Here is a 20,595-nt window from a genome sequence, read left to right on the forward strand (position 1 = left end):
CTTGCGCTGAGACAACAGGTGAGCGTTGCTCCACATGGTCAGTCTGTGTGCCAACGTGTGCATTTGACGGGAGCGTAGGACCCCCCCCCCCCCCCCGACGGTTTATATGCGTGGCGTTGTCCGTCCTGACTGGAACGTGTTGCCCTCTCAGAAAGGGAAGAAAATGTTTCAGCGCCAGTGACACCGCCAGAAGTTCCAGGGGGTTAATATGAACAAACTGCATATGTGAACTCTACGTGCCATTATTGTTCTGCCCTCGTATACGGCTCCCGAGCCCGCCCGAGAGGCATCCGTCGAAAGGACCTTCCTGGCCAGGATTGTCCCCATGGTAACGCCCACAGTTAAAAAGGACGCGCGTCTCCAAGGGCGCAGCGCAAAGATGCACGCCTTGGAGATCAAAACCCGGCAATGGCCGTGGCGCGTCGGGTTCAGTTTGAGTGATGCAAACCATCGCTGAACCGGCCTCATATGTAGGCGGCCAAGTGGGACTACTACCAGCGCAGACGCCATCAGACCTAATAGTCTTTTCAGGATGCGGTAAGCCAGCGGAGGAGCAGGGGGCTGGGTGAACACCTGGCCAGGTGCCTTGGTGGGGTAAGGCGCTCTTCTGGGGAGACACAGTCGCAGCGCCTCACCCTCCCTCTTTTTCTCCTCCTAGTGTTTCAGCATGATGCCGTACGCTGGGCCAAACAAACCCTTCAGGTCCACAGGCACGTCAAGGAGTTGGGTTTTTTCCTTCAGAGAGACTTAACAGGTTCAACCACCTTGCTCTCTCTTGCGCGACCATCAGAGCCATGGCCCTTGCCCTCATAGAGATGTGGCATTCTCCAGCGGGGGCTCAGGCCACTCGATGTTCAGCCTCGCAGCTGCCCTTTTGCAGGCCTCGTGGAGGTCCACGCTGACGGCCGGGTTCAGGGAGCTGGTGCACGCGCCGCCTGCCACCATAGGCTACGCGGTGCGGGCGGAAAAGGGATCATCCTCCTCGTCTTCATCAGAGCAGAGGCTAATGGATTCCTCCCCCGACTCAGAGTAACCGACCACGGCTTCGTCAGGCCCTACCAGCAGGCTAGCCTCGATAGCGTCGGGTTGATTCAACTCCAGTGGCTGGGAGGCTTCGGTGAGGTCCACCTCCGATCCCCAGCTGGTGCCCGGTGGGCCGGCGAGCCCCCGGGAATCCCCCGCTAGCTCCGGTAGGGTGGGTCGGTTACCCCCATTACGGGATCTTCTGCGAAGAGCTTTGCCTGTTTATTCAGTCTGTGTTTGCGGGTTTTAAGTGAAGAATGTGCGCAATGCTCGCAGGTAGCCGGGAATGCAAAGGCAGCCTTGGTGTGTTCCAGCCCAAGGCAGCGAATGCAAGCGGAATGGCTATCCGCTCCTGATATCTTCTTCCCGTATACGCAGGACTTTGTCGGAGGCTTCCCCGAGCCCTCGGTTAGGGTAGGTTCAGACTCTGACTGCATGTTCTCCGCTCTGTGCTTATGAACAGCCGCTGTTTGGTGACATGACAGCTAAAACAATTGGGTTGCAGCTAGTTTGGGTACTAGCAGCTACTGTATGGTGAAAGCCTAGCTTTATCCCCTGTGACCGAGGGGTTAGCTCGCTCTAAGAACAGTCTAGGCCAGTGGTTTTCAAACTGTGGGGTGCGCCCCCCCTGGGGGGCGCCAGAGTACTTCAGGGGGGGGCGCGACGTGAGAAAAAAATAAACCCGAAAAACCCACTGAAAGTCATGATTCAAATCATCAGTCGTACTTCAACTGTAGAAGTAACATAACTAAATCAATTTTCAACCGTTTATCTTCGTGCAAACCATTTCACAAATCTACACTGTATCTTCAATAATATCTAAACAGAATTTCGATATCATTTAAAATTTCTTCAGAATCAGTTTTAGTTTCATACCGCTTCGTTTTCAGCTGTTTTCATTGAAGACGTCAGCCCATTCTGATACACCTACTTCTAGACATCGCAACTCAGGGCCGGCGATCGGCATAGGCGAGCTAGGCGACCGCCTAGGGCGACAAATGCGTTGGGGGCGCCCTCTGGTGGCGCCCTTAATTAAAAAATATATCAATTAAAATATACGACGCGAACCCCCCCCCCCCCATTTATACTTTTTCAGAATCACAGTCATATATAAAATGTTTCAAATGTTTGGGGGGGGGGGGGGGGGGGGTCAGCTGAAATTTTTTCTCTGAGGGGGGGCTCACTCTCTCACACTTTGAAAACCCCTGGTCTAGGCCGTCTACAAAAAGGTGCTTCTAGGAAAGAGAAGAGGTTAACGACTGAAGAGATAACGTGACGACGGGACTTATGTTGTAGGAGGGAGTCCCCCCTCTGCAAGCAGACGTCACGTCTGTTGGCCAGTCACGATTGGCGTAGTGTAAAATTGCTTCTGGGGACAGCGCGAGGGGCATGTCCGATAGTGAGATACCAAGCGAATGTTGAAAGAAAATTCAACACTGTTAACCACAGGTGCAACACCACTCGCCATGTCTGCATCTGATATTGAAACTACGAAAGATACTGGCGAATAATTTGAATTAAAACAATAACAGTTCTACAATATGAACATGAGGCAGACTACTCTACGACCATATAGGCGTCTTTTAGCGCGGATTCGTAATTCTTATTGTCACCAAGCTGCCCTGCCCCAACATTGAATGACACGTTAAACTCAACTAGCATCGCCAGAATCATCCAAAATTTGATGTTAACAGACCAAAAATAGTCAGAAAGCCTACAGAAACTACTGTTTAGAGAGTAAATATGACAATCGCATTATTAAAAAAAGACTGCAATGATTTACTGAACAATTTTGTTGGAATATGCTTTTGAAAGTAGTTCACTGCCCCACCTGCCCATATGGCCAGCACGCGCCTCCAGTTGAGTAAAATGTATTTATGTTTCTCTCGCCCGTTCCACTTGACCTTACTCTGCTCTCCACTGCGTCGCCACATCATGCTCTTTGCTCTCTGGATATGTTGTATTTTAAGTGTTTTTTCCCGGGGGTTTTTTCGGGTCCAAGTGTTGAAGACAGTATCAGCCCACAGAAGGATGTCCAACGTGCTGTTGAGGGTGCTGCTGTGGTGCTCTCATGCAGCTACGTTAGCTCTGTAGTCAGTAGTCTCTTATGGTACCGCCAGTACCCCGGCTCACCACCACAGTTCCTTATCAGGGAATACTCTGGAGTCATAACTAATCCAATACCAGGAATGAACATCACACATATCAAACAGTAGAGACTTGTGGAGCTACAGATCTCCTCTGCTGCAGTGACAGACTCTGCTCTGTACTACTGTGCTCTGAGGTCCATAGTGACAGAAAACACAGACTCCCTGTACCAAAACCTCACAAGAAACTTAAAAACAGAGGACTTTTCATTGGCTTCAACTGTAGTTCAGAAAAGGGACATCTGAGGGGAAACTACCAGGATTCTACTGAAGACACATTATGTTGAAACGGAGAAAGAGAGGTAGTTTGTTAAGCGTCAGGGTTCCCATGTTTGAGATGATGTCATCTTTCTTTTAGTTGATAAATGACTAGGTAAGTGGCACACGCAAAATTCTGTGAAGATTAATTTAGAGACTTGTATCTCCATGGTCACATGTTCATAGTTAATCCTAATCCATCATAGTGTGGACCTCAGTCCTGTCAAGAAGGAAGGGATCAGTTTAGAACATTGGTTCTCAAAGTGCGGCCCGCGGGCCAATGGCAGCCCCCAGAAACATTCCTGGCGGTCCGCAATGACATGCAGATGTAAGTAAAAAGTTTTTTTTATTTTTATTATTAGATCAATATTAATTTAAACAAAAATAAATAAATATAAAGAGAAAAGTCGACTCTCTAGCTTTCAATAAAATCCTGTTACATTTGTTGGTTTTAATCCAACTGTACATTACTTTGAAAGGATGAACCTCAGCTTCGTGATTTAGACCTCACTTGACCTCACTCCCAGAGGTCTACGGTGCAATGTTATTTTTCACCACTGGGATGCTGACGGCGTTTCCCGTCAGAATTATTTTTCCTTTGGCGGCCCTCAATCAAATTTTGGGTTCCTAAATTGGCCCTCAGATGTCAAAACTTTGAGAACCCCTGGTTTAGAAGATACAACTGGTACTCTGTCCTACAGGCTGTCTAGAGCTGCTTCTGGCAGCGATGATTTCTTCTGGTACCATCAGTATCCTGGAGAACCTCCACAGTTCCGGCTGTATATCTCAGGGTTCATGCATTGCAAAACATCAGTTCTAGCCTGGCTCCGCCTGCCGACGTCCTTCGCTAAATTTTCATTTCCCTTTTAGTAGGCCTACTACGCCTGGGTTTGCGGTATATTTGCGGGTTTTCTCCGGCCACATTTTGCGGGTCCAATCAGCGAACAGAGGAAGTCGCTGAGAACAATGACGTTGAGATCGTGGGCTAATTTGTAGTCAAACGAGAGATTGGTTATGGCAGATCCAGAGTGGCCCTGGGCAGATCCAATAGCTTTAAACTCCAACAGACACCCGCCTTCAAGTGAGATAACGTTTGTCAATGGAGAGAGGCCAGACTCTCTGTGCAAATGAAATGTACGAGAGTCTGGTAGGACAAGGCTACATCAGTACAGAATCTCCAGCAGTATGACTGCTCTGTACTACTGAGCTCTGCAGACCACAGTGACAGGAATCACAAACTCCCTGTACAAAAAGCATAAAACATACTTCCCTCTTCACCTGAGACCTGTACCGAGACATGATTGAATTAAGACAACATATCTGTTACACTCTGCAGTTCATTATCTTTCCATAATAGTTGGAATATTAAAGTTTACCATATTTGGGTTTATAAATCATTAACATAACGAATCTATACTGAAGGTGATCTCTTATCCACCACTAGAGGTCAGTATTATCAAGTAGGTGTTTAACTTTTTCATCAACATGTTTTGCAATTGGGTCTTTAACAGCTGGTACCATGAAAATAGTAAATGTGACACTTGAGCTGAACACCAGATCGTTTCCCCTGTTGCTGTAGACCTGCTGTTGGGATGGAAACCTGGCTGTGGATTATTATTGCCGCACTTCTATCTGGTGAGATGAAAACCTTATGCTTCACAGTATATACAACTGAATCATAAATTATTATTATTATTGGTTATTGGATGTTTTAGACATTTTATTGAGTTGTATTTTTTATGGCCCATGTTAATTTATCCCATCTATTATGTGGACTCATCCTAGTTCTCACTCTGGCTGGGTAACTCCTTAAAGACTATTTTTGACTCTGCCTCATCATTGATCTTGATTTATTTGATTCATTAATCCACATCATCTGTTCTTCCCCAGAGTGTAAATCAGAAGACGGAGTGATCCAGCCCAGAGAGGATGTCATGGCTACTGAAGGACTCACAGTTAGTCTTCGCTGTACATTTAAGACCACTGACACTAATGTGTATTTGTTCTGGTACAAACAACAAATCAATGACCTCCCCAGGTTCATGCTACGACGCTTTACAATTGGAGAAGGAGATAATGCTGCAGAGTTCCACAAAGACAGATTTGATGCCGAAATCAAAAATAAATCAGTTCCTCTGAGCATCCAGAACCTGCAGCTGTCAGACTCTGCTCTGTACTACTGTGCTCTGAGGCCCACAGTGACAGGAAACACAGACTCCCTGTACAAAAACATGCTGAGCAGAAAACACACTTCCCTCTTCCCCCGAGTTCAGGGCAAAGACATTTCTGACTAAATCCATCCAAATATGTATTTCCTAATTAATTACACAGGTCAGTATTTTCCAATTACCAAATATTTAGACATAACAGCTGTGCAAACTGTGGCCGTATTATTTTGAATATTTTGGTTTAAAAAGTGGGGTACATTTGTGGAGCTTTTATTATTATGGCTCATTCAATTAATAACCATCTGTGTTTCAACTGTTACTCTTCCAGCTTTGATTCAGTCCTTGGCGCAACTCTAGCAGGAGGTGGAGCTTGACAGGCAGCACATCAGAAACTATCAGCACAACATGCAAAATCTATCAGCACAACTTATTTTAGACTCTTGATTGATGCTGCTCTACAACATCTGATTGGGCTCCACTATCAGCAATGCAGCTCGTCATGTTAGTGGTTTTATTTGTTGGGTTTACTGGTGAGTTCTGCTTTAGAACACCTGTCGTGTTAAGACATGGACCGCAAAACTGGTTTAGCAGTTCATATGAATTAATTCATAGTGTTAGCGATCTTCAACAATTGTGGTGGCTAATGACTTTTACATTCCTATTATCTGCAGGTGAAAGTCATCAGCAAACCATCCTCTCAATCCAGGACAGTCCAGTCCAGGCTCTACAAGGAGACGGCGTGACTCTCTCCTGCAACTACTCTTCAGCAACATCCTTCTTCTGGTATCGGCAGTACCCCAGCTCACCTCCCCAGTTCCTTATCAAAGATTACATGGAGCTATCTGGATTTACCTTGAAAAAGGACAGTGAAAGAAAAGTGTTTGCTCTCGAGATCTCCTCTGCTGCAGTGACAGACTCTGCTCTGTACTACTGTGCTGTGCAGCCCACAGTGACAGGAAACACAGACTCCCTGTACAAAAACCTGACAAGGAACTGGAAGAGCATTTGTCATTGCTTTCAACTGTGGTTCAGGGGAGGGGCAACTGGAGAGGTGAATTCACCAGGAGTCTAGTGAAGAAACAGTATGTTACAACTAGGATACAGAGGTAGAATGTTTAGCTTCAGGGCTCCCATGGGGTTTGAAATGATGGCAGTCCTCTTTCTACTTCTAGTTTGTAAATTAACAAGTCACAGCCCACCAGAAACTAAAAAATTAAAGGGAACATGTGTCTCCATGGCAACATGTTTACAGATTAACATTATCTTTACAGGTGTTTACAGTGTGGACCCCACTCCTGTCAAGCAGAAAGAGAACAGTTTAGAAGGTACAAGTGTTACTCTGTCCTACACGCTCTCTAAAAATTCCGCAGTGAACGATTATTTCTTCTGGTACCGTCAGTATCCTGGAGAACCTCCACAGTTCCTGCTGTACATCTCAGGGTTTGGTAACAACAGGACAGCTGAGTCTCTTGGTTCAGACAAAAGGTTTTCTATTGAACTGACTGGCACTTAGAAAACTGGTGTGGATCTGAAGATCTCCTCTGTTGCAGTGACAGCCTCTGCTCTGTACTACTGTGCTTTGAGGTCCACAGTGACAGAAATCTCAGACTCCCTGTACAAAAACCTGTTAAGCACAAAACACAGCTCCCTCTTCCCCTGAGACCAGTACAGAGACCAATTAAAAAATATTGACATATTCTGCAGTTCATGCTCTAGCCATTTTATTTGGATTGGAATATTTGGTGTTAATTTGGTGTGGTGGATCATTTGTGAAGTTTATTTTCTTCTTCCTTAAGTTAATATGAAGGTGAGATCTCTTATCCACCACAAGAGGTCAGTATTAGCCAGAGTGTGTCGAAATCTGTAATCAACATGTTTGGTCATTGTGTCTTTACCAGCTGGAACCTTGAAGAGAATAAGTCTCATACTTGAGCTGAACACCAGAGAGCCTCTCCTATTGCTGTACACCTGCTGTTCAGATGGAAACCTGGCTGTGGATTATTAATGCTGCACTTCTATCTGGTAAAAGCAAAAAGCTCATGCTACACCCTGTGCATATGACTGAATTATCAGGCATTTAACTATCATAATTAATTGTTCAATGTTTTTAACATCTTAATCTGTTTTTTATTGTCCATGTTAATCTAACACGTCCATTATGTGTACTTTTACCAGGACTGATAGCTGGGGACTCCATCTCTCCTGATGAACAGAAAGTCAGTGGAAAAGAGGGGGAATATGTAACACTCAGATGCACCTATGAAACAAGCTATAATAATGTTCACCTTTACTGGTACCGAAATCATTTTAACCAGGCTCCTCAGTTTATGCTCTATAAAGGAGCAAGATCATGGAGTGATTAACATATTCTTGACCGTCGTTATCAGTCCACAACATCCAGAACATTAACTGAACTCACCACCTAACCCTGGCCGACACAGCTCTCTACTACTGTGCTCTTCGGAGACCCAGTGACAGAAAGTGCGGAGAAGCCTTTACATTAACTTGAAGATAATGATCTCCCTATCCTTAAATGAGGAGGGAAGTGGTGATCCCACCACACCTTTCTATCAGATGGATGATGGATCTTCATGGTTTATCAGAGACACTGTGGTTGCACCTGCTATTGATCCACTGTAGCAGGAATCTGACTGAATTATAACTTTTTGACCTACTAATGATCCCATCTAGCATGACTCCCATGAGTAGAGACTCTAAATAAATTAACCATCTGCTGTATGACTGAACACAAACACACTATGGCAAGACAGTCAATGAGGGAGTAAACGTTAAATTGTAAAAAAAAAAAAAAAAAAAATTCTATGAGAACGAGAATTGACCCACCCCTTCGGGTAAGGAATTACAGCAATAAAAAATTGTCTGGGCTCAACATTTATATTTTGGGCACACATTTATTATTTCTATCTAAACATTGTATATATGTACATGTAGAGATGGTGTCACCAGTGATTCTCCTTGACTTTTGAAAGTCAGAGCTCCTGTCGCTCCTCTTCCTGAATCCTCATGGTCTCCACAGAGCCAGTAAAGTAGAAGGTCTTCTCCTGTCTCATTCAGTCCTTGGTGCCACTCTAGCAGGAGGTGGAGCTTGACAGGCAGCACATCAGAAACAATCTGTCAAAACAACAGCTTTTAGACTCTTGATCGTTGCTGCTCTACAACAACTGCTTGTTCCAGTATTAGCTATGCAGCTCTTCATGTTAGTGGTTTTATTCACTGGGTTTACTGGTGAGTTCTTATTTAGAAGCACTGTCCTAATTCAGACATGGACCTCAATACAGGTTTAGCAGTTCATATGAATGAAGTCATATTGCTATTTCCAGGATCTTCATTCCCTTCGTTCCTAATATCTGTAGGTGAAAGTCACCAGCAAACCATCAACTCAACCCAGGACGGTGTCCAGGCTCTACAAGGAGACAGCGTGACTCTTTCCTGTCAATACTCCTTAGCAACAAACCTCTTCTGGTATCGGCAGTACCCCAGCTCACCTCCACAATTCCTTATCAAAGAATACATGGAGCTATCTGGATTTACTTTGAAAAAGGACAGTAAAAGACAAATGGTTGCTCTGGAGATCTCCGTTGCTGCAGTGTCAGACTCTGCTCTGTACTACTGTGCTGTGCAGCCCACAGTGACAGGAAACACAGACTCCCAGTACACAAACCTGACAAGGAACTGGAAGAGCATTTGTCATTACCTCAAACTATGGTTCAGGGGAGGGGCATCTGGAGAGGTGAATTCACACCAGGGGCCCTATCTTGCATCCGGCGCAAGTGACTTAGTCACTGGCGCATGTGTCGTTGCTAGTTTACAACTGGCGCAGAGCGCTCTTTTGCCACCTGCGCCACTCGCCGGTAAATTAGGGAATGATCTTGCGCCCCAAAGGGCGGTTCGGCGGAAGGAGGAGGCGTGTTCTGGCGCAAACGGTATTTTGACGTTTCTGAAAACCATTGCGCTACTGACCAGGAAATACCTGGTTTAAAGTCAGTGGCGCGTTGTTCAGATGCTATTTTAAGGGCGGATGCATACATGCGCATGCGATGCATACGGATTGCTTGTGCACCTCGCGCATACACTTTGCTTCTCTCATCTACCTAGCCGCACATTCTTGGTAAATTATTTGGGAAAGAACAGCTGATGCAGCGGTAATAAGTTGTACTTTTAAATCAATGCATCTGCAAACACCGTACAGCAAAAACATATTTTCTTGACACAGACATCGTGTAGGCCTACATGCCCATAACTTTTAGGATTGATGAGTATTTGATCGTGAAAAACATTGTTTTACCGCGAGTGAGTGTTAAAAAGAATGAATGAATGCGGGCGCGCGTGTGTGCTCTGTTTAAACACACGCAAACTAAACACGTAACGCATAATACAATCAATGGCAATGTCTATTACCGCGGGGACACATGCATATTAGGATAGCATACAATACTGATAAGAAACAATGTTCATAATTGCGTATATCATTAAATAGAACCACAGTTACCGCATATCATATGTTATATCATATACGTTTTCTTTGGCGAAATGTATTTGAAGACTCAGTATTTCTGAAGTTGTGGAAGAAAACCCCTTATTCCATGTGTGAATTAGGCCATGTTATTTGGCAATAAACTGAGCCATTTGCAGTTTGAAATTCACGTGCATCTGTCTCATCGGAGACTGCAGACGCGCTGTCAAAATATCAACTCGTCCGATTCAAATGCGCTCATGGCTCTTAAAGGGGATGGGAGCTGGCACTCTCATTGGTTTGTTGGACGTTACGCCCAAACCACACCTACGGGTAATTAGGCTGCTTCAGACCAACCCTTTTGACACTTGCGCCGCGACGCAAGTGTCATTTATCCGCCTGCAAAATAGCGATAGCGCCGTAGAACCGCCCACAAAGCTAGTTGCGCTTTGCGCTTCCCACTTCCGTTTCAGACCGTTAAAATAGGGCCCCAGGAGTGTAGTGAAGAAACAGTATGCTACAACAGAGATACAGAGGTAGCATGTTGAGCTCCAGGGTTCCAATGGTGTTTGAAATTATGTCAGTCCTTTTTCTACTTGTAGTTTGTAAATTAACAGGTGAGTCATGTCCTACCGGAAATTCTAAAGATTAAAGGGAATTTGTATCTCCATGTCAACATGTTTACTGATTAACCATATCTTTACAGGTGTTTACAGTGTGGACCTCACTCCTGTCGAGCAGAAAGAGAACAGTTTAGAAGGTACAAGTGTTACTCTGTCCAACCCGCGGCGCTCTCTAAAACTGCCACAGGGAGCGATTATTTCTTCTGGTACCGTCAGTATCCTGGAGAACCTCCACAGTTCCTGCTGTACATCTCAGGGTTTGGTATCAACAGGACAGCTGAGTCTCTTGGTTCAGACAAAAGGTTTTCTATTGAACTGACTGAAGAGAAGACTGGAGTGGATCTGAAGATCTCCTCTGTTGCAGTGACAGACTCTGCTCTGTACTACTGAGCTCTGCAGACCACAGTGACCGGAATCACAAACTCCCTGTACAAAAAGCATAAAACATACTTCCCTCTTCACCTGAGACCTGTACCGAGACATGATTGAATTAAGACAACATATCTGTTACACTCTGCAGTTCATTATCTTTCCATAATAGTTGGAATATTAAAGTTTACCATATTTGGGTTTATAAATCATTAACATAACGAATCTATACTGAAGGTGATCTCTTATCCACCACTAGAGGTCAGTATTATCAAGTAGGTGTTTAACTTTTTCATCAACATGTTTTGCCATTGGGTCTTTAACAGCTGGTACCATGAAAATAGTAAATGTGACACTTGAGCTGAACACCAGATCGTTTCCCCTGTTGCTGTAGACCTGCTGTTGGGATGGAAACCTGGCTGTGGATTATTATTGCCGCACTTCTATCTGGTGAGATGAAAACCTTATGCTTCACAGTATATACAACTGAATCATAAATGATTATTATTATTGGTTATTGGATGTTTTAGACATTTTATTGTGTTGTATTTTTTATGGCCCATGTTAATTTATCCCATCTATTATGTGGACTCATCCTAGTTCTCACTCTGGCTGGGTAACTCCTTAAAGACTATTGTTGACTCTGCCTCATCATTGATCTTGATTTATTTGATTCATTAATCTACATCATCTGTTCTTCCCCAGAGTGTAAAGCAGAAGACGGAGTGATCCAGCCCAGAGAGGATGTCATAGCTACTGAAGGACTCACAGTTAGTCTTCGCTGTACATTTAAGACCACTGACACTAATGCGTATTTGTTCTGGTACAAACAACAAATCAACGACCTCCCCAGGTTCATGCTACGACGCTTTACAATTGGAGAAGGAGATAATGCTGCAGAGTTCCACAAAGACAGATTTGATGCCAAAATCCAAAACAAATTAGTTCCTCTGAGGATCCAGAACCTGCAGCTGTCAGACTCTGCTCTGTACTACTGTGCTCTGAGGCCCACAGTGACAGGAAACACAGACTCCCCGTACAAAAACCTGCTGAGCACAGAACACTCTTCCATCTACCCCTGAGATCAGTATACCAACATTACACACAAAACACATTAGCTCATCATAACAATGACTCCTAATTAATGGTACATTTTCAACACAAGATACCCTAAAATGTGTCTGCATTTTTTGTCTTGACATTATCTTGTTTGAAATATTCACGTTCAAATTGTTTATTTTATTTGTGTCGAATCCGTACCTCATTGAAGGTGAAGTTGAGTTTTCATATCCACCACTAGATATCAGTATTATCAAGTAGTTGCTGAACTATTTATTAAACATGTTTGTCCATTGTGTCTTTATCAGCTAGTACCCTGGAAAGAATAAGTCTAATACTTGAGCTGAACACCAGATCGTTTCTTCTGTTGCTGTAGACCTGCTGTTGAGATGGAAACATGGCAGTGTATTAATATGGCCACACTTCTATCTGGTAGGATGGATACCTCATGTGTCACCCATATGTCTGAATCATGATGATTGGATGTTTTAGATATTTTATTCTGATGTTTTTTTTTTCATCTTTATTTTATTTTTTTTCATAAAATGTCTTGAGATCACATTGATAGAAAATGTGGAGGAGCCTTTACACAAACCTGAAGGCCATGATATCCCTATTCTTCAAAGAGGAGGGAAGTTGTAATCCGACCACACCTTTCTATCAGATGGATGGTGGATCTTCGTGGTTTATCAGAGACACTGTGGTTGCACCTACTAATGATCCACAGTAGCAGGAATCTGACTGAATTATAACTTTTTGATCCATTGAATCGTGCCAGTGAATTATTTTGCATGAATGATGAAGAGGAGGGGCCACTGCTGTCAATGTCCTTCTGCATCAGAGCATAAATGGTCTTCCTCTCTCTTCCCCTCCCGCTGTAGACATGGAACACTGGCTGACAATCATCCTGGTTCTTACTCTCTGGCTGGGTAACTCTTTAAAGACTCTTTTTGGCCCTCCTCTCATTATTGATCTCAATTGATTAATTCATTGATACACATATTCTGTTCTTCCCCAGAGTGTAAAGGAGAAGACAGAGTGACCCAGACCATAGGAGATTTCATTGCCACTGAAGGACTCAGTTAGTCTTGACTGTACATTTGAGACTACTGACACTAATCCATATTTGTTCTGGTACAAACAACAAATCAACGACTTCCCCAGGTTTGTGCTACAACGCACTACATTTGGAGGAAAGGAGGCTGAAGAGTTCCCCAAAGAAAGATTTGATGCCCAAATCCAAAACAAATCAGTTCCTCTGAGGATCCAGAACCTGCAGCTGTCAGACTCTGCTCTGTACTACTGTGCTCTGAAGCCCACAGTGACAGGAAACACAGACTCCCTGTACAAAAACCTGCTGAGCACTAAACACACTCATCTTAAACTAAACTTAAATCATCTTTGTCTGTAACATGAATGTATTGTAGATTTGATTCTCGTTGCAGTGACTGAATCCCCTTTTTGATTTCAGGTCCAAGTGTTGAAGACAGTATCAGTCAACAGAAGGATGTCCAACGTGCTGTTGACGGTGCTGGTGTTGTGCTCTCATGCAGCTACAACAGCTCTGTAGTCAGTAGTCTCTTATGGTACCGCCAGTACCCCGGCTCACCACCACAGTTCCTAATCATGGAATACTCTGGAATCATAACTAATCCAATACCAGGAATGAACATCACACATATCAAACAACAGAGACTTGTGGAGCTGCTGATCTCCTCTGCTGCAGTGACAGACTCTGCTCTGTACTACTGTGCTCTGAGGCCCACAGTGACAGGAAACACAGACTCCCTGTCCAAAAACTTGTGAAGCACAAAACACTCATCCATCTCCCTTAGACCAGAACACAGATATTTCTGACAGAACACATGAACTCATCACAATATTTATTTCCTTTAATTATACATGTTTACCATTTTTTATTTAAAAATATGAAAATATTTTTACAGTAAGTACTATTGTCATATTATTTTGAATAATTTGGTTTAAATTGTGGGGTATATTTGTAGCTTTTATCAGCATGGCTCATTAAATTCAGCTTTTATTCTCCCTAAATTGATTCTGAGGGAGCCACTATCCACCACTAGAGGTCAGTATTATCAAGTAGGTGTCTAACTATTTCATCAACATGTTTGGTCATTGTGTTAACAGCTGGAATCACTAAGAGATAAGTCTCATCCTTGAGCTGAACACCAGATAGTTTCTCCCGTTGCTGTACTCCTGCTGTTGAGATGGAAACCTGGCTGTGGATTATTATGGCTGCACTTCTATCTGGTGAGATGAAAACCTCATGTTCCACACTACAAATATGACTGAATCATCAATTATTGTATTATTATTGGTCAATGGATGTTATAGACATTATATTCATTTGTATTCTTTCCGGTTAATGTTAATCTATCACGTCAATTTTGTGGACTCATCCTAGTTCTCACTCTCTCGCTGGGTAACTCTTTAAAGACTCTTGTCTTCAAAGCCTGTGCAATGTCTTTCATCATTGATCTTGAATGATTAATATATTAATCTACATCTTCTATTCTTCCCCAGAGTGTAAAGGAGGAGACAGAGTGACTCAGCCCAGAGAGGATGTCATTTCTACTGAAGGACTCACAGTTAGTCTTGACTGTACATTTGTGACCATGAGCACAAATGTGTATTTGTTCTGGTACAAACAACAAGTCAATGACTTCCCAAGGCTCATGCTACGACGATTTACAATTGGAGAAGGAGATAATGCTGAAGAGTTCCACAAAGAGAGATTTGATGCCCGAATCCAAACCACATCAGTTAATCTGAGCATCCAGAACCTGCAGCTGTCAGACTCTGCTCTGTACTACTGTGGTCTGAGGCCCACAGTGACAGGAAACACAGACTCCCTGTACAAAAACCTGCTGAACACAAAAAACACTTCCCTCTACCCCTGAAACCAGTACACAGACATTTCTGACTTAGCACGATAACTAATCATAACAATGAACTCCTAATTATTCATCCATGTTCACCATAATCCAGATATCTAAACATTTGTCTGCATTTTTTTTATTTACATTATCTTGTTTGAAACATTCACGTTAAAATAGTTTATTTTATTTATTTATAATTTATGACTTATTAAACTAACAACTCATCGATTCTGAAGGTAAGGTCTCACATCCACCCCTAGAGGTCAGTATTATCAAGTAGGTGTTTAACTATTTCATCAACATGTTTGGTCATTGTGTCTTTAACAGCTGGTACCATGAAGAGAATAAGTCTCAAGGTGCGGCCACACTGAACGCGTTACGCGCGTTAGAGGCGTTGATAATCGGCGTTTTTGCATAGGGAACTATTGGTTAAGGCGCTTAGATGCGTTACACGCGCTATAGCAGCCCGTTAGGCGTGTTTTACTCACCTAAATAACGCGCCCAACGCACCAACGCACTAACGCACAGAGTTCAAAAAATGTAACTTTTGACGCTTAGCCGGGGTAGCCAATCAGCGTTGAGCTTGACCCGATGTCACTGGCAGAGAGACGGAGGACGCACAGAAGCAGAAAAAACATGGACGACCAAGGCATCGTTTCAGTATGTGCTGAAACGATGAGGAGGTGGTGAAACTCGCCCAGCTGTGAGCACCGAGGATGTCATGCACTAGAGTTTCGATTCTCTGCCCGAGCCTGAGCCCGACCTGACCTGGCCGGACCCGAATTTCTCTATTAATCAACACGACGAATGCTGGTAACGAATAAATTGTAAAAAGACACACCATTTTTTCGTTTTGGCAAGTAGCCTTGTAATAAGCGGGATAATGTATAGAACGTCGCCGGTCATTATCGAAAATAAACCCCTTCAGGGCGAAGCAAGACCCTTCCGCTGGGCAGGCTCATCTAGCTGCGTAGGCGCGTTAGGAGTGTTGAACCATTTTTGTGACACACATTGATCAAGCGTCAGGTTAAGCGCGTTACGGGCGTAATCTCACGCGCGTAACGCGTTCAGTGTGGCCGCACCTTCATACTTGGGCTGAACACCAGATAGTTTCTCCTGTTACTGTAGACCTGCTGTTGAGATGGAAACCTGGCTGTTGATTATTATTGCTGCACTTCTATCTGGTAAGAGGAAAAGCTCATGTTACACACTGTATATATGACTGAATTATCAGACATTTTATAATAATAATGAATGATTCAATGTTTTTAACATCTAATTCTGTTGTGCTTTTTATGGTCCATGGTAATCTAACACATCCATTATGTGAACTTTTTCCAGGACTGATAGCTGGGGACTCCATCTCTCCTGATGAACCGAAAGCCAGTGGAAAAGAGGGAGCATCTGTAACACTCAGATGCACCTATGAAACAAGCTATAATTATGTTCGCCTTTACTGGTACAGACATCATTCAAACCAGGCTCCTCAGTTTATACTCTGGAAAGGAGCAAGATCATAGAGAGATGAACATATTCCTGACACTCGTTATGAGTCCACGACATCCAGAACATCAACTGAACTCACCATAACACAGCTAACCCTGGCAGACACAGCTCTCTACTACTGTGCTCTGGAGAACACAGTGATATAAAGTGTGGAGGAGCCTTTACATAAACCTGAAGGCAATGATCTCCCTATTCTTCAAAGAGGAGGGAAGTGGTAATCCCACCACACCTTTCTATCAGATGGATGGTGGATCTTCATGGTTGATCAGAGACACTGTGGTTGCACCTGTTAATGATCCACTGTAGCATGACTCCCATTCCTTTTTATGGTCCCACGTCCCCGCAACGCAATGACCCCGCAGACACTTCGACACAGTCATCAACGTTTATGGTTCCACGTCGGGTTTTAGTTAGCGGCCAATCACAGCCGTTGCTGCTGCGTCGCCTCGACAGAAGGTTATGTTTTTTGGGAGGCGCACGTGCGGCCCTTGCGGTGTACGGAAGGAGGGTCCGCAAGGACCCAAAATCACATTGTCTTGGGCCTACGCCGATCGGGATCATGAGCCAGTTTAAAAATTATGCAGCTCATGATAGGCCCCCTGATCGTCGTAGGCCCTTGGGCTTCAACCCAGGTAAGCCCGTGCATTAAGGCGGCCTTGCCTACCTGCTCCTTGATGACCTGTCTCTGTATTCACTGTCCAACACCTGCTTCCTGATGACATGTTTCGGTATACACTGTCTTACCCCTACCTGCCCCTTGATGACCTGTTTCTGTATTCACTGTCCAACCCCTACCTGCTTCTGGGGGGGAGCATACGTGGCCGTGTGCAACTCCTAACACTATGGGCTGGTGGATAATTCAATATTTATTTATTTTTTATTGCCATGGGCCCCCCCTCTGCCTTGGGCCCCCCCACAACTGTCTCACTTTGCCCCGCAGTCCGTCGGCCCTGCCGACGGACTACAGGGACATTCAGATTTTTTGGACATTCCGTATTGGAATGTCCAAAATCTTTTAAATTAAATAGTTATCCATGAATACAAACTTAAAACCAGAAGTATACAAGTAAGAATTTTTTTTATTTTTTTTTATTTTTTTTGGGGGGCCCCCTCAGGACTTGAGGCCCTACGCGCAGCGCGTAGTGCGCGTTATGGGAGCGGCGGCACTGGGGGGAGGCGTGTTCTGGGGCAAACATTCCCTGGTGCTATCTTGCCATTTCAGAAACCACTTGACTTGCGCCACAAACTAGGAAATACCTGTTTTAAAGTCAGTGGCGCGTTGTTCAGATGCTATTTCAAGGGCACATGCATAATGTTGCTTGTGCACCTCGCGCATACACTTTGCTTCTCTCATCTACCTATAGCCACACATTCTTGGTAAATTATTTGGGAAAGAACAGCTGATACAGCGGTAATATGTTGTACTTTTAAATCAATGCATCTGCAAACACCGTACAGCAAACACAAATTTTCTTGACACAGACATCATGTACATGCCCATAACTTTTAGGATTGATGAGTATTTGATGGTGAGAAAACATTGTTTCAGAGTACAGACTCTGCTCTGTACTGTGCTATGCAGCCCACAGTGACAGGAAACGCAGACTCCCAGTACATAACCCTGACAAAGAACTGGAAGAGCATTTGTCATTGAATTCAACTGTGGTTCAGGGGAGGGGCAACTGGAGAGGTAAATTCACCAGGAGTCTAGTGAAGAAACAGTATGTTACAACAAGGATACAGAGGTGACATGTTGAGCATCAAGGCTCCCGTGGTGTTTGAAATGATGTCAGTCCTCTTTCTACTTGTAGTTTGTAAATTAACAGGTAAGTCATAGCCTACCAGAAATTCTAGAGATTAAAGGGAACTTTTATCTCCATGGCAACACGTTTACAGATTAACCTTATCTTTACAGGTGTTTATAGTGTGGACCTCACTCCTGTCAAGCAGAAGGAGAACAGTTTAGAAGGTACAAGTGTTATTTGTACGAGCCAGAATACAGCCAGGAAGAATTTACACAAATAGAGGGGGAGGCTGCTGCGGCTGCAGCTGAACAAGCCTTGCCTCTTGCTGAGGACGAGGAGCCGGAGCGCACCGGTTTGCTCTGTTCGCCTATAGACACTAATGGTGTGTTCCTGAATCCTCGGATGCCAGCCTTCCGAGTTGCACGTTTGACATCACTTCCGGTCTCGGAGCATTCATAGCGTTCCTGTTTGTCTTTGTGATTGTGGCATGAAATTGGCTAGCCGTTGTTTATTGTTAGCTACATTAGCCTCTTTAGCAAAACAGCCCGAAAACAAACAACACAACTTTACATTGTATTGCACGCACAGCAAGACCATGCAATGTAAAAATTGGTGACCGGAATAAAGTAGCAATGTAATCAAGTGTGTAAGAGCATTTAAAATCGACATCGATCCCATACAAAGTGAACGTATAGACGCGTATCGGGCAAATTTTTCGCGAAAGAAAACCGGCGACAGGTTTCGATTTATCGTGCCACACTTTCGCCCTGCACAGGCGAGCGCGTCCACGAGGATTTGTGGCGCGACAAATTCGCTCGAGTTGAAATTCGTGAACCGAATTTCACGTGATGACAGCCAACAGCGTTCAACAGCGTGGCCACTGAGTCACATGTGTAACGTAACAGCCAATCAGCGTTCAACCGTCAAACTCAGTGCAGTGCAGTCCGGGATGAACTGCAGCATGGAGGAGAAAGTGAATGTTGCCGTTTGCGACTCCCGGAGCACTATATATAATGTAATATTTGTATGCATAATATCAAGGCCAAAAGCTCTGTGCGCCTCCGGATGGCCGTAGCGCGGGGAGCTCTCATAGGGATTGGGCTTCTCTGGGTTTGTTTACCGGCGTTGCTATGTTTCCGGTCTTGTGTGTTCCAACGGTTTATTAGGTAGGCCTATCTAATAAATCTCTGTCTAATCAATACTTCATTCACTGCCTCTTCCGTGGTCATTACAATATTATGAATATACTGCGTTGGGTCCTCCGACGTCTCTCCCTCTTCCACAAAACGTAAAGACATGCAATGGTGGTTAGCTTGTTGTGGCGCGACAAATTCGACAAAACTTGCACAGCGACAGATTATGATGTGTGGCGCGACAAAACTTCGGCGACAACGCGAATGGGCGAAAAATTTCGCATTTGGTGTGAGCACACAGTAACTGTGTGTTCACACCAAACGCGACAGGGCGACAGGATCCCATACAAAGTGAACGTATAGACGCGTATCGGGCGAATTTTTCGCGAGAGAAAACCGGCGACAAGTTTTGATTTATCGCGCCACACTTTCGCCGTGCACAGGCGAGCACGTTCACGACGATTTGTGGCGCGACAAATTCGCTCGAGTTGAAATATTTGAACTTTGAGGCGAATTTCGCGTGATGACAGCCAATCAGCGTTCAACAGCGTGGCCACTGAGTGACATGTGTAACGTAACAGCCAATCAGCGTTCAACCGTCAAAGTCAGTGCAGTGCAGTCCGGGGTGAACTGCAGCATGGAGGAGAAAGTGAATGTTGCCGTTTGCGACTCCCGGAGCTCTATATATAATATAATAGTATATAATATAATATTTGTATGCATAATATCACGGCCAAAAGCTCTGTGCGCCTCCGGATGGCCGTAGCGCGGGGAGCTCTCATAGGGATTGGGCTTCTCGGGGTTTGTTTACCGGCGTTGCTATGTTTCCGGTCTTGTGTGTTCCAACGGTTTATTAGGTAGGCCTATCTAATAAATCTCTGTCTATTCAATACTTCATTCACTGCCTCTTCCGTGGTCATTAGAATATTATGAATATACTGCGTCGGGTCCTCCGACGTCTTTCCCTCTTCCACAAAAGGTAAACACATGCAATGGTGGTTATCTTGTTGTGGCGCGACAAATTCGACAAAACTTGCACAGCGACAGATTATGATGTGTGGCACGACAAAACTTCAGCGACAAGGCGAACGGGCGAAAAATGTTGTGTTTGGTGTGAACACACAGTAGTCAAAAGTAATTGGATGTCCTCTTCTATCTCTTGAGGATGTCTACAACAGACACTGCCTCAG

At 44.3% G+C, this 20,595-nt stretch overlaps 4 gene segments (V, D, J or C); all 4 read left to right on the forward strand.

Moving 5' to 3' along the window:
- Positions 1-4,954: 4,954 nt before the first annotated feature.
- LOC132463210 (T cell receptor alpha variable 38-1-like) lies at positions 4,955-5,751 on the forward strand. The segment is given in 2 exon segments: positions 4,955-5,063; positions 5,319-5,751. Coding segments are annotated over 2 exon segments (447 nt in total).
- Positions 5,752-5,993: 242 nt separating this feature from the next.
- LOC132463211 (T cell receptor alpha variable 40-like) lies at positions 5,994-6,953 on the forward strand. The segment is given in 2 exon segments: positions 5,994-6,126; positions 6,268-6,953. Coding segments are annotated over 2 exon segments (444 nt in total).
- Positions 6,954-10,594: 3,641 nt separating this feature from the next.
- LOC132463213 (T cell receptor alpha variable 3-like) lies at positions 10,595-11,109 on the forward strand. The segment is given in 2 exon segments: positions 10,595-10,687; positions 10,777-11,109. Coding segments are annotated over 2 exon segments (383 nt in total).
- Positions 11,110-11,276: 167 nt separating this feature from the next.
- LOC132463212 (T cell receptor alpha variable 38-1-like) lies at positions 11,277-13,295 on the forward strand. The segment is given in 2 exon segments: positions 11,277-11,512; positions 11,768-13,295. Coding segments are annotated over 2 exon segments (420 nt in total).
- Positions 13,296-20,595: the final 7,300 nt, after the last annotated feature.

This window comes from Gadus macrocephalus, chromosome 8 (genome assembly GCF_031168955.1).
Source record: "Gadus macrocephalus chromosome 8, ASM3116895v1".
NCBI classification, from domain to species: Eukaryota; Metazoa; Chordata; class Actinopteri; order Gadiformes; family Gadidae; genus Gadus; species Gadus macrocephalus.